Source organism: Miniopterus schreibersii, assembly GCF_964146895.1.
Source record: "Miniopterus schreibersii genome assembly, chromosome: 9".
NCBI lineage: Eukaryota > Metazoa > Chordata > Mammalia > Chiroptera > Miniopteridae > Miniopterus > Miniopterus schreibersii.
The window spans coordinates 75,099,668-75,111,618 of record NC_138118.1 but is presented as its reverse complement, the minus strand read 5'-3'; the positions used below and the strand labels follow the sequence as shown (position 1 = coordinate 75,111,618).

At 60.6% G+C, this 11,951-nt stretch overlaps 1 protein-coding gene and 1 long non-coding RNA gene across 3 annotated transcripts; one reads left to right on the top strand and one right to left on the bottom strand.

The window, feature by feature from the left end:
• Positions 1-2,062: 2,062 nt before the first annotated feature.
• On the bottom strand, positions 2,063-7,094 carry EVX1 (even-skipped homeobox 1). 2 transcript variants are annotated; one of them, XM_081147389.1, is made up of 3 exons: positions 6,199-7,094; positions 4,482-4,726; positions 2,063-3,974 (listed from the first exon to the last, which is right to left on the bottom strand). In XM_081147389.1, exons 1-3 carry the CDS (start codon positions 6,626-6,628, stop codon positions 3,441-3,443), a joined length of 1,209 nt encoding a protein of 402 aa, XP_081003515.1. In that variant the 5' UTR covers positions 6,629-7,094; the 3' UTR covers positions 2,063-3,440. The 2 variants fall into 2 exon arrangements, with proteins under 2 accessions (XP_081003515.1, XP_081003516.1); XM_081147390.1 differs by having other exon boundaries at positions 6,254-6,298.
• A 424-nt stretch (positions 7,095-7,518) lies between these two features.
• On the top strand, positions 7,519-9,801 carry LOC308561859. The gene is made up of 3 exons (XR_013999562.1): positions 7,519-7,961; positions 8,661-8,791; positions 9,654-9,801. It is a non-coding gene; the product is annotated as an uncharacterized lncRNA (long non-coding RNA).
• The last annotated feature ends 2,150 nt before the right edge of the window (positions 9,802-11,951 follow it).

The window sequence follows — 11,951 nt, the reverse complement described above, 5'->3', positions numbered from 1 at the left end:
CACACTGGGGAATTCGATCAAACTGCAGGCCAGGAAAGAAATGGGGACAAGGGTGGGGGAACCAAGTGATTTGCTATGTAACTGGGCAATTTAATGCCAGAGGTAGGGAGCTGCTGGCCGGAATCATTTCGTCTTTGGAGGCTCTGCCGAGCTCATCTCGATCCTCTTGTTTAAAATGAGCATTATCCCAAACATATGCACTGCAATCAGTTTGGTCACACTTACAAGAACACGCTTTAATAAGGCAATCAATCACCCGCTAACAAGCGAGCGACGGCCGGCGCTGAGCACGCACAGGGGCTGCGGGGCGGCTGGTCTTGCGGGCCCGGCGGACCGCGGTGGAGCGCCCGTGCCCGCCGCCAGACCCCGCCCGGCTCCGCTCGGCCGAGTGGCCCAGGGAAAGTGTGACTCTGGAGTGAGGGGTCAGACTTCGCGAGGGGTAACCGCGGCCGATGGGCCCCAAAGACGCTCAGGGCAGGGGAGAGGAAGCTGGAGCCTGGCGCTCAAAGCTGTATGTATGGGCCACTAATTGCTGTGTGAGATCGGGAGCCTCCGTTTTCCCACCTGCGAAATGGGACGGAAACGGAGCAAAGCTAAGTAGAGGCGCCCAGAAAGGTGACCAAAGGATAGCGATCACCCCACGTCAGCCCAGCTGCTTGGTCTAGACTTCCCATTTCACAGGCGAAGAGGCTGCAGCTGTGGAGGGGCAGTGTTTTATTCCTGGTTACCCCCCCTTCCCCCACCAGCACCCTAATGGAGGTATCAGGCCACCTGCGGCTGCAGGGTGCAGGCGGCCAAACCTGTTTTTCGGTGGTGGGTGGGGGAGGGAGGGCGAGAAGTGGTTCCTAGCACCAAACCGCAAACCTTGGCAAAAGGGAAATTTCATTATGAAGTAATGAGTAATTCCTCCTGGCAAGATGTATTGTTATATCTTCCACTTCAATTTGGAGGAAGAGAGGCTCAATTACCCAGAAAATACAGTCAATTAAAGGCTGCTGATTGGACACGAGGCCGGATCATCGATCTTGCACTTTCCAATATCGCTGCAGACATCTCATTTTCCCTCCCTATTAACTGAAAATACGCCTGGCATTAGGGCACCCCGCAGCCCATGTACCTGTCGCAAGCAATCTCGGCCCAACGCGACGTAACCGCGAAATTTGCCGAGATTTGGCACCGGGAGCTTCCCGGCTGCAGAAGGCGCTGCGCAGGGATGGGGGCGGGGCAGTGGCGAGTTGGCTGCGGGAAACCTCCGCACCGGGCTGTGCTTGGGAAGGCAGGCGTCACTGTGTGCACAAGGTTTTGCTCTGGAGCTCCAAGAAGGAAGAAGGCCAATTGAGAAGTCCACACCTGCCCATGGATACAGCCGCAGGACCCTTGGAGTCCATGCATTCTGAGCTCCCAGCCTGCTGCGGACACCCATCTCTCCCCTGCTTGGGCAGGCTCTCCTTTGGGGACCGAGGATGGGACTGAGGTGGCTGCCAAGCACTGCCTGTCCCCTTACCCTGACCAGCACGGAAATCCATCCCCGGAGATGACTGCCAGTTTGAGGAGGATTCACGCCCTTCCATCCCAACCAACCTCATCTCCCTGAACCCTACTTCTCAGACCCAGCTTGACCAGCAAACCCAGCTCTCTGCAGTGCTCAAGCTCCGCCCCCACTGCCTCATTAGTCTCTATTTGGGCTGGGGTAAGATCCAGGAAAACTATAGTCCAGAGTCAGCTTTCCTCAAAGGGTTGGAGCAAGTGGAGAAGGCAGCATTGCAGGAGTGAGCCCTAAGTGGGGCCAGTGCTCTCTCTACCAGTTTAGCCCTGGAAGGCTCCCAGTATGCACAGAACTAAGGAAACGTGCTCCTCAGGGCAGCTTGGAGCCTGCCTTCTCCACCTCTGGGCAATGTCCATGTGGAGCCTGCCAATGCCCAGCAGAGATTTGGGAGACTCTCCATCTGTGGGCCCATCTTTGGATTCCTTCTCTGCGCAAGCCTAAGGTGGCTGAACTAGCCATTCAAAAGGAGTCAGCCTATTGCCTACTGCCAAAAAAATTAAAATGTTAAAGTGAGCATCATGTCCAGCTTTTATTGCAATATGGTCAACAAATTGTAACAGCAAATTCTTTGGGCTTCAAAGGAAAACCAAACCAAATTCATTCCCTACAGGAAGAACCACTCCCTCCCAGCCAGGGTGAAGCTTTCATTGGGGGCTATAGGTTCCTCAAACACTGGCTGCAAAGATGAGTGTGGGAGTTTGGGAGCGGTTCCCAAACACACCCTGGCGAAGGGGAAAGGCAAGCTCCCCAGAACGGGTAGAAGGCTCCCACTAGTATCTGAAAGTCTAGCTCCGGTGGGCAGCTTGGAAGGAAAATGAGAGGAAGAATGATGTAAAATGCCAAACGCAAAGGGGAGGACCAGAAAGCTCCCGGTGAAGGCAAAGGCTGGAAATAGCCTCTAATTTGTCTCCAGACACTGAGGGAGGGAGATGAGGTCCTGCTCCCTAAGCTCTTCCCTGGGCGCCTTGTTAACAGCTCAGCTCTGGCCGGCTGCATGGTGATGATTATACATTCAACATTCAAAAACCCTCCTCACACACATCACTCACTAATCAGGGCGTGTGCTGGGCCCAGGGAGGAGAGGCTGGGTAGAAGCCGCCAAGGTGTCTTGGGGTGGGGTGGGGTGAGGGATATGCAGCCTCCCTGCCAACCTGAAACACAAAGTGCAGGTGGGATGGTGGCAGGGTGCGGGGTTGGAGATGGAGTTGCAAGTTGAAAGATCTCAAGAAGCTAGGAGAGAGGGAAGAGATTCGGTGCTGGTAGATGGCAGAACCAGAAGATGTGTAAGTGAGGCACCGGGAAGGCAAGAGCCCCCGGGTTCCATGAGAGGGCCAGGATTCTCCGTGGCAGTAAATCATCTCTCTCACTCTCTCCCCTAGATGGCTGGTGCACTGCCATTCACAAGCCCCTTGCCATGCCTTCGAAAAGCTGGCAAAGATTAATCTCTACCTGCTCTGCATACACAGCATTTTGTTCAGAGAGACAGCAATTTCCCTTTCCAGTGCTTGGGCTTGGCTCTGGGGTGAGGGGAGGTGGGTATCCGGGGTGAGAGAGGGGTGTGAGGGGTGGGGGGCTGAGGGGCTGGATATTGGTTGCTTTTGCTGCTAAGTTTGTTTAGATCTGGAGCCACAGCCTCAGCCCGGGTTGGGGGCTGTGGGTCCGACGAAAAATGGCAAAGAGGGGCCGCCCCAGAGGAAGGTCTCTCAGCCTCAGCCATTCCCACTCCTGCTGCCCAAACGCGCCAGCCAAGGCCATTCCTGGGCGTCCCCTCCTCGAGGCCAGTCCCGCTGGTCCGTTGTGGCCCTCCACTTGGCCCTCGGTGCCCTGGGGGCAGGAGGGGCGCTGGCTGAGTCCCCAGGGGGGCCCCCACGGGTGTCCTGGAGCAGGCAGCCCCTTATCTGGTGAGGGGCACCTCCTCTCTCTGGTCCAGCGCGACAGAGGATGCTTTGCTGAGCACCGAGGGCGCGAAGGTGAGGAAGGAGTCCGAGCGCGAGGTGGAGGCACAGGTGAAGTCCGAGGCGGCGGCGGCGCGGGGCGCCAGCCCGTTGGCCGGGCCGCCGTGGCAGGCGAGGCAGGAGCAGGGGCCGCCGGCCGAGGCGCCCAGGCCGTGCGCGGGGCCCGGGTAGAGCGGCGGGTGGCGGAAGGCGCACAGCAGTTCGGGCCGCGGGTAGGGCGGGGACAGCACTCGGAAGGTGTCGAGCGGGCGCAGCGGGCCGCCGAAGGGCGAGGCGGCGGACGCGGACGCGGCGCCCAGGCCCACGGGCGAGTAGTAGGGCAGCGGCAGGTGCGACGGGAAGGGGTAGGGCAGGCCGCCCGCGGCCGCCGCGTGGCTCATCATGTACGTGTAGAAGGCGGGGTCGGCCGGGTGCGGCCACGTCATGGCCAGCCGCTGCCGCTTGTCCTTCATGCGCCGGTTCTGGAACCACACCTGGGGGCGGGGGGAGGCGAAGGCGCGGTGGGGCTGAGCGCACCGCCACCTGGAGCTGGGCTCCCTCCAGGAGAGGGCCGGAGAGGGTCCCCGGGTCTGTCCTTCCTCCCCTCTGTCCCCGCAGCCAGAGACCCCCGGCTGCCAGAACCCGGTGTCCGTGCTGGTAGAGGGGACTCAGGACGCCCCGGGTTTGAGGCTCCCCAGAAACACCGCCCCTTCCAGCCGCTCTCCCTCGGGACGCGTCCTTGGCACCCCACCCCTGATGTTTATTTGGCTAGGAAAGGGTCGGAGTGGGCCTCGTGGCCGCAGTGGCTGCTAGGGACTGTCTGGGTAGATCTGCCACACCGGGCGCCTGCACCGGGCCCGGACACCCGCAGCGCAGATGCCACGTGGGCAGGGAGACCACAGACCCGATTCCTGGCTGGCGCAGGACTTAGGGGCTGGGCGGTGGCGCTTCCTCCCCGCTGAGTGGACGCAGCCCCTCTCCCTGGCCTGCGGAGCGCGTACCTTGATGGTGGTTTCAGGCAGGTTGAGGGCGGCAGCCAGCTCGCATCTCCGCGGCCTGGACACGTAGTTCTCCCGGTAGAATTCCTTCTCCAGCCGCGCAATCTGCTCCCGGGTGAAGGCGGTGCGGTAGCGGCGCATCTGGTCGCTGGCGCTGCAGGCCAGGCCGCCCTGGGAGCCGCCGCCGTTGCTCTTGGCGGCCTCGCTGCCGCCGCTGGGACTGCTGGCCGACGCCTCGGAGCCTGGCCCTGCGCAGGGAGAGCCCAGAGCACAACGCACACACACAACACAACAGATAGAAAAGGTTGCTGAGGTGGGGCGTAGACCCGGGGTGGAAAGGAACTCCCCCCTCTCGGTAGCCTGCTTCTGCTGGGGACCTCAAGGGAGCAGGAATGGAGGGCAGGGGCTCACCATTTGCGTGAACACAGAGCAGCCTAGGCCTGGCGGGCTGCTGTTCCGAAGGCCTCTATGGCCTGCTGGGTCCAGAAACCCCAGACACCTGCCCGGGGCACAGGTGAGATGCAGCCCCTCTGAGCTTTATGCCAGGAGCCAGCAAGGTTGTGCATATGTGACCGACGAGTGAATTGACATGCATCACTGCGCTGGGGGACTGTGAGCCCTGGGTCTCAGTGCATCGCAGGAAGCTGGGCACCGGCTCTTGTCTTGCTTTTGTGTGGAGGCGTGTGTGGCTTGGATGGCACACGAGTGTGTGCATGAGTGCCCTGCCACCTTAGACTATTTGAGAGGAGCATGGGCTGTGCTAAGAGCATACTATGGGTAGGGAGCCTGGGTCCAGGTGGTAATGGGTGGATGTGAGTTCTCAACAAGGAGTTGGCTGCCAAGGCCAGGGGGTGGTATTCTTCCATAGTCCACTCTTCCCAACCACCTCAACAGCTTCGTGGAGGAGTGTCTGCTGGTGGGCTCTCCAGCTTTCCACCCTCTCAGGGAGACTCCCTTCCTGGCCATTCACCACCACCTCACACTAGCCTTTGGTTGGGGAAGGGATCTCCAATTCAAGTCACAGGCCTCCCTCCTCCTTTGAGCCTAACCCAGGGAAGGGTGGGGCTCCTGCCCCCTGCAGCTCCTTTTCCTTTGGGTGGAGAAGTGGGAAGGGGAAGGAAAGGGGGAGGGGGGAGGGCCAGAGCTCTGCCTTTTCAAATGCAACCGGAGACCAAAGGCAATTAGATCATTGGGACCATTTCCGACCTGGCGCCACCGAGCCCGGGAAGTGACAAGGTAATTTGGACCTCTGACCGACGTGCAAACTGGTCGAAGGGCCTCAGCACCCAGGCGGCCCGGGTCAGTCACGATTTTACGGTTTTTTATGGACTCCCTGCTTCCGTGCCTGGATGCGCCTTACACCCCAGCCAGCCACAAACTGCCCGGACCCGCGTTTGATCTCACCCATGCGGGGGGATCGTATCTTCCAGACGCAGTTGAAGCAATACCACAAAACTCTGGGGGGTTGGGGTGCACTTTGAATCCCCCTCAAGCCCTGGGCTTTCGTCTCCCTCCTCCCCCCAAAGCATAGCTATCACCCTCAGCCCCGCCAATGCCGGAGCACAGGAGACCCCCACGAGGGCGCAGATAGCAGGGGAGAATTGCTAAAGTGGGTACCCCCAGCCACCCTGCGGGGGGGGGGAATGCCTTCCCCCCTCCAGAACTGAAGTGGAAGGTGCGCGGGCGCGGCGGGAGCCCGGGAAGGGCGCGCGGTGGCTACCTTGGCTGTGCTGGTACTCCGCGTTCCCCGTGGCGCAGTCCGGGGTGCAGCTCACCTCGATTTCTTCATAGAAATCCGACTCGGTGTCCGAGCTGCTCGGTTGCCCCTGGCCCGAGATGCTGTCGGCGGCGGAGGGGGCCGGCGGTCCGGGGCCGAGCACGGCGGCCCCGGCTGCCCGCGGCTCGGTGCCCGGCCCCGCAGCGCTTCCTGCTAGTCCGTCGACCGGCTCCTCCTCCAGGCCTCCCCCGCCGCGCTCCCGGGAGGCCGGAGGACCGGCCCGAGGGCTCAGGCAGCTACGGGGCACCATCTTCTCGGGCGGCTCCGGCAGCGGGCTGCCCACGGCTTCGGACAAATTGGAGACCCTCTTGCCAACCAGAGTGCCAAGCTGTCCCCCATCCAAAAACATAACCATGTCCTTTCGGCTCTCCATCCCAGAGCTCTCGGGAGGGAGGAGGGGGAAAGCCCCAAGTGAGCTCCTAGCCCCCGGGTCCCCGGGTCCCCAGAGGTCCGACAGATCTTGGCTGCGGGAGGGAGAAAGAGAAGCCAGGCGACGGGATGGGCGCGGAGCGGCCGGAGCGCGATGTCGACGGGGAAGGCGACCGTGGCGGTGGGGAGCTGGGGTCACCTTGTGATGCGACCGCTCCTCTGCGCCGCACCGCCTCTGGGAGGAAGCCCCATTGCCCTCTTCTTTCTAAGCTGTCATCCTCCTGGTGCAATCGTCATTACAGTACCGCTGGTGACGCCACTCGGCGAGCGCGAGTGGATAAATAGAAACGTCTGCCACAGCGAAGATGAAAGGAGCCCCGCGGCTAATGGCTCGGCAGTGATGCGCCAGGTGTGGGCCTCGCTCGAATGGGGAGGAGAGTGTGAACACAGAGAGACACACACACTGAGAGAGGGAGACACCCAGGCAGGATGCAAATGGAATTCCGCAGAAAGCAAGCGGGGCGCGCGGCGCGCGGCGAGTACCGCAGGGGCTGCGGGGCTCGGTAATTGAATACGCTTTTGATTTTTTTTTTTTTATTGTGGTTTCGGCTTTGGTTTTCTTAACTTGGTGCCTTGATCTAACACTGATAAGAGAACCCATAACCCTATTTTCGGAGTGTGAAGACCCAGTCACGAGGCTCGATGCTACCGGCCTTATTACAACCGCCTGTCCCTGGCGAGCTAACCTCAAACGGGCTCCAGTCTTTTTACAAGCTACCGAAAAAATATTCCCCGGCCACCCCCAAGTGGTCTGGAGAGCTTGAGCCCGGGTATCCTTTCCGCTCCCTTCCCCCTCCTCCCTCCTACCCACAGCTACCTCCCTCCTCCTGGGAACCAAAAAATAATAATAACTGTGCTATTTTTCTTCCCTCACAGGGCAAGAGATAAATGTCTTAAATTTTTTCTTTAACGACCCGCCTTGGCTGCTGACTCACAATGTTTGCTGATTTCTTTTGTAATCTCCCCCCTCCCCTTCTAGGTGGCCTCAGGCTTTCTGTGGCCCGGCGTGACCTCCAGGTGTATTCGTAGAAGAAAACAGAAGAAATCGCTCTCGCCTTTGCTCGGGCCTCGCCTACACTTCAGGTATGTAGGGTGGGGAGAGGTTCTAAGAGTGGCCTTTTCTTCTTTTCTTGCCCACATTTTAAGGTATTCATCAGGGTCAACGAATTCCCCCGGAAACAGGTTTTTCAAGTGAAAAAGAGGCAGAGGCTAACACGGCCCCTCCAGTGGCCGTGCCAGAGGCCCCTCACTGCAGGAAGGCACTGCTCTCACCAAAGGTTTGGGGCAGGGGCCCAGAGTGCTTGAGTCACAGTATTGGGGTTCACAGAGGTTTGACTCATGGGGTCCCCCTACCCCACCACCTTCCGTCCTGAGAGAGCCGTCACCAAATTGCCCAGAAAGAGCAAGTGACCGGGGGCTGTCATGAATCTTTGAGGACAGAAGGGGAACCTCCATGGCAGAGCTGGGGGGGGGCATTGGTTGTCCTGATGTCTTTGGGAGTAGTCACCCGCCGGTCTCCTTCCAGGGAAGGTAAACTAGAGCCCATTAGGAAACTGAGCGCTCTCCAGCTCTGGGCAAGCTGTCAGGGCCAGGCAGGTGAGCTGGGTCTCTCCCCACTTCGCGGAGGGAGGGCGGGAGGCAGGCCGCTTTTCCCACTGCGACCCCTACAACTCTCCTTTCTTTGCCCCCTCAGACCTTCTAGCTTTACACCACCCAGGGCTGCCCCCCTCCTTCCCCAAGTCCCAAGACAAAGCCCCGATTTCCAAGATTCTAAAGGAAAATCCCTCCATCGTTACCGTTTTTGTCTATCCCCTGCCTCTCTCTCCTCATTCTTTCTCTTTTTCTCGGCTCTTCCCCCTCTCGTCCTGCCTCAGTCTTCCCATCTGTGGGCTAATGGAGGCGGTGGAAGGAGCAAGGGGCTCACGGAGAGGAGGTTCCCTTCTCACGCCTGCTTCCCACTTCTTCCCCCTGTTCAGTAAGATGCTCATTAACCTGGGGAAGGGATTCCAGTGGTAATGTCCGCATAGACGTCTCTGCACCCGGGGACTCCCAAAGCCACCATCTGCTGAGCGCTGCTAACCCCCAAATCCTGGGGGGTATTTACAAGGTGAGAGGAGTGGTTGGGAGTGGAGGGGATGGTCTCCCCGAGCCTTTTGCTGCCGTGCGGAGTTTGGGGAGGACTCTGTCCCGCCCTGCCCTTCCCAGCCAGCAGCCAGAGCCTGAGGGGCCATCTGGCTCGCTCGCTTTCCTGCCTGTCAAAGTGGAGCCCCAGCATCTGTGGCGGAGCCGCCATCGGCGCGCCCCGTCGGCTGGGCCCTCCCAAGGCTGGGCCTGGGCGCGCCCGCGCCCCCCTTCCCGGAGCCCTCCACCTCCTCCCAGAGGCCCCCGCTGAGCTCACCTCGGAGGGGCCGGGTCCTCAGAGGGCCTCCCGGCGCCCCCCGCCCCGCCCCCCGTTTTGCACTCAATGGGGGCGCTCTGCGTTTGATCCTGAGCTCTGGGTTTCCCCCGCTAGATGAAAGCGGGGTGGGGTTGAGAGATCAAGAGGCGCCACTGGCGTCCGCTTCCTGGGTCCGGCCCAGCTGAGGGGGGCTGCCCCTTGCGCCCCGGGAAGGAAGGAGGCACAAGCTCGGACACAGCCTCTCCGGGAGGGGGGCCGCGTCCTCTGGGCTTCGGCTGTGAAGCTTCAGGGGCCCCCCATCCGTCTGCCGACTCCCGCCTCCGCGCTTTCAAAGGCGCCCCGACTTCCCCCGCGTTAGGGGCCTATTGCGACCCCCGGGCACAGGAGGGAATCATTTTTAACCAAATGTCACATCTAAAAGCATCCTTTCGTCAACATCACGTGAAGAGAGACCGGATTTTTAGCAGGAGGAAAGAGAAAACAGGGGGGGACTGGATGGAAACACTTTCTGGGTTTTTCGGGGTGGGGGTTGGGGGTATTTTCAAAGCGGGGTTATCGCCGTGTCTTGAAGGTTCTTCCCAGCACCGATGGAGAAGGGAGGCAAGTTCGTAGAGGGAGTGTCGCCGGCAGCCCCCTAAAACCGGAGAGGGGGTGACAGAGCCACCGAAGCGGGGTCCGGCCCAGCCCCCACCGCTTCTCACCTCCCCGGGCCGGGCGGACCCCTGCCCGCGACCGCCGGCCTGCTGTCCCCTCCCCGCTGGGTGACAGGCTTAGTTCCCGGCGGCTCCTCTGGGATTGAAATTCTCGGGACTTCAAAAGCTCGCGGCCCCGCTTCCTCCGGGCCGGGCGGGGCGGGGCGGTGGGAACCCCGCGCGGCGCGGAGCCGGGGCGCGCGCCCTGTTAGAGGGAATCGGGGCCGGGCCTCCAGAAGCGCCGACCCGCTGGAGTCGCTTTGCTTCCCAAGAAAACCCAGCTCCAGAGAGCGGCGGCGCGGGGGGCAGGGCCGGGGGGGGGGGGGGGAGCCCCAGTGGCCTGCAGCCCCGCGCGGGTCCCGAGGTCTGCGGCCTGAGCACCTTCCCCAGCCAGGCGCCGGGCCTCCCAGAGGCGATCACAGCCCCGGCCCAAAGGAGGGGGCGAAGAGACTGGCACAAGGACGCAGGGCTCCCGCAGATGGTTCCGCTGCCTCGGTGCTGGCAAAAATTTGATCAGGAAAATAATGGTTCTGCTCTTCACTTTGCTAAAACGTAAGAACAAAGAGAGCTCCCCTTTAAACAATAAGCACCGCTGGCTGTTGCGGATCTTGATCTTGGGCCCTCCATCATCTTCCAGGCCCTGGAGAGGTGTCTCAGGAGCGGGGATCGTGGGGGGGTGAGGGGACTTCTGGAGGTCGGTTCTGTCTGGTCCCTGGCAGCTGTCCAGGCCCACCTGGGAACCCAGAGCTCAGAGGCACTGTGGGGTGGACCCCTGCAGAGGCCCTGCTTCCCCAGGCAGGAGACTACGCCTGGACCACTTCTCCCATCCCCTTGCCCACCCTTCAGAGGTAGTTGATGGCTGCGTGTGCCTTCGGTGGGAACCAGAACGCGGCTTCTCCTTCCGACAGGCAGAGCCTCTGGATTCCAAAACTGGTTTGGACAAGCACCCCCTTCTCTCTGCGCCTCCCGAAACGAAGGGCCAGGCTTCTGGAACAGGAAACTGGATGCTTTCCGGACCGACTGCCTCCTCCTCAGGCCCTTGGAGCCAGCCCGCCCTGCAGCCGCTCTTGCTGCTTCATCTGTCGGCCTGGCTCCTGTAGGCCCGAGCCGGCAGCTTCCCCAGGCTGAGCTGTGGACTAAGACCTGGGCAGCCCACATCCCATCCCACATCCATCACCTGCCCATCCCGGAGCTGGAGGACCCAGGGCAGGACTGGAGCCCTGAGGACCTCCCAAAGCTTCAGGCTTGCCCCTGCCCAAGCCCCAAGAACTTGGAAGGACCCAGTTCTGCTCAACGAGCCTTTCTCCAACTCCAAGCCCCCAAAGGCCCAGGCATCCCCCTTTCCCACCTTAGCAGAGAAGACACAGGTTTTTTCCTTCACCATTACTGTCCTGAAATTTGCTTTTATTACAAAGTGCATTGATGCCCATTGCTTGTTGAATCTACATAGCACTCCTTTAAAAGACCTCAGCCCGCTGCGGTGCCTTCTCTCCCACAGTGATAGGGTGACCAGTGTGGTCTTGACTCAAATGACCAGGGCCCGGCTGAGTGTCAGAACCTGGACCAATGCTTCTTCTGGGACCTTGCCCCTCCCCATCCTGCAGGGGTGCCTCAGCACCCAACGGTGCCTTAACTCCCCATAAGGCAATCTCCACAGCCCTTTCTGGGATCTGGGCGGTCCCGGGGCCTCTCCGGAAGGGTACGCACCTGCCCTCAGAAGAGAAAGCCCAGGGCCACACGCACGGATGTCTTCACCCTTCCCCACCTGTGATTTCCCAGGAGGGCAAAGAGGAACCCCCTCTGGAAGTCTGGGGACCCCACGTGGTAAGAGCAGCCACTGTTCCAAGCATTTCACTGGTCTTGGTTCCATCCTCACAACAGGCCTGAGGAACATATTACGACTCATCCCTATTTTGCAGCTGAGTAATCTGAAGCCCAGAGAGGAGGCTCGGATATAAACGGCAGAGTTAGGGCTTAACCCCTACCCCTCTAGCTTCAGCTGGAACTATTGGAAAACACCAGGCATTGCATCGTGAGCTTTTCCTTCCAAAAACCCCACTTGTGGTTTTTGCCAAAGCCTTTCCTCTTCATTCCCAGGTGAATTCACAGGGGTTGGGAGAAGTGTGTGTGGTGGGGGGTACTGCAGGCAACTAACCTCTGGCCACTTGCTTTGAACA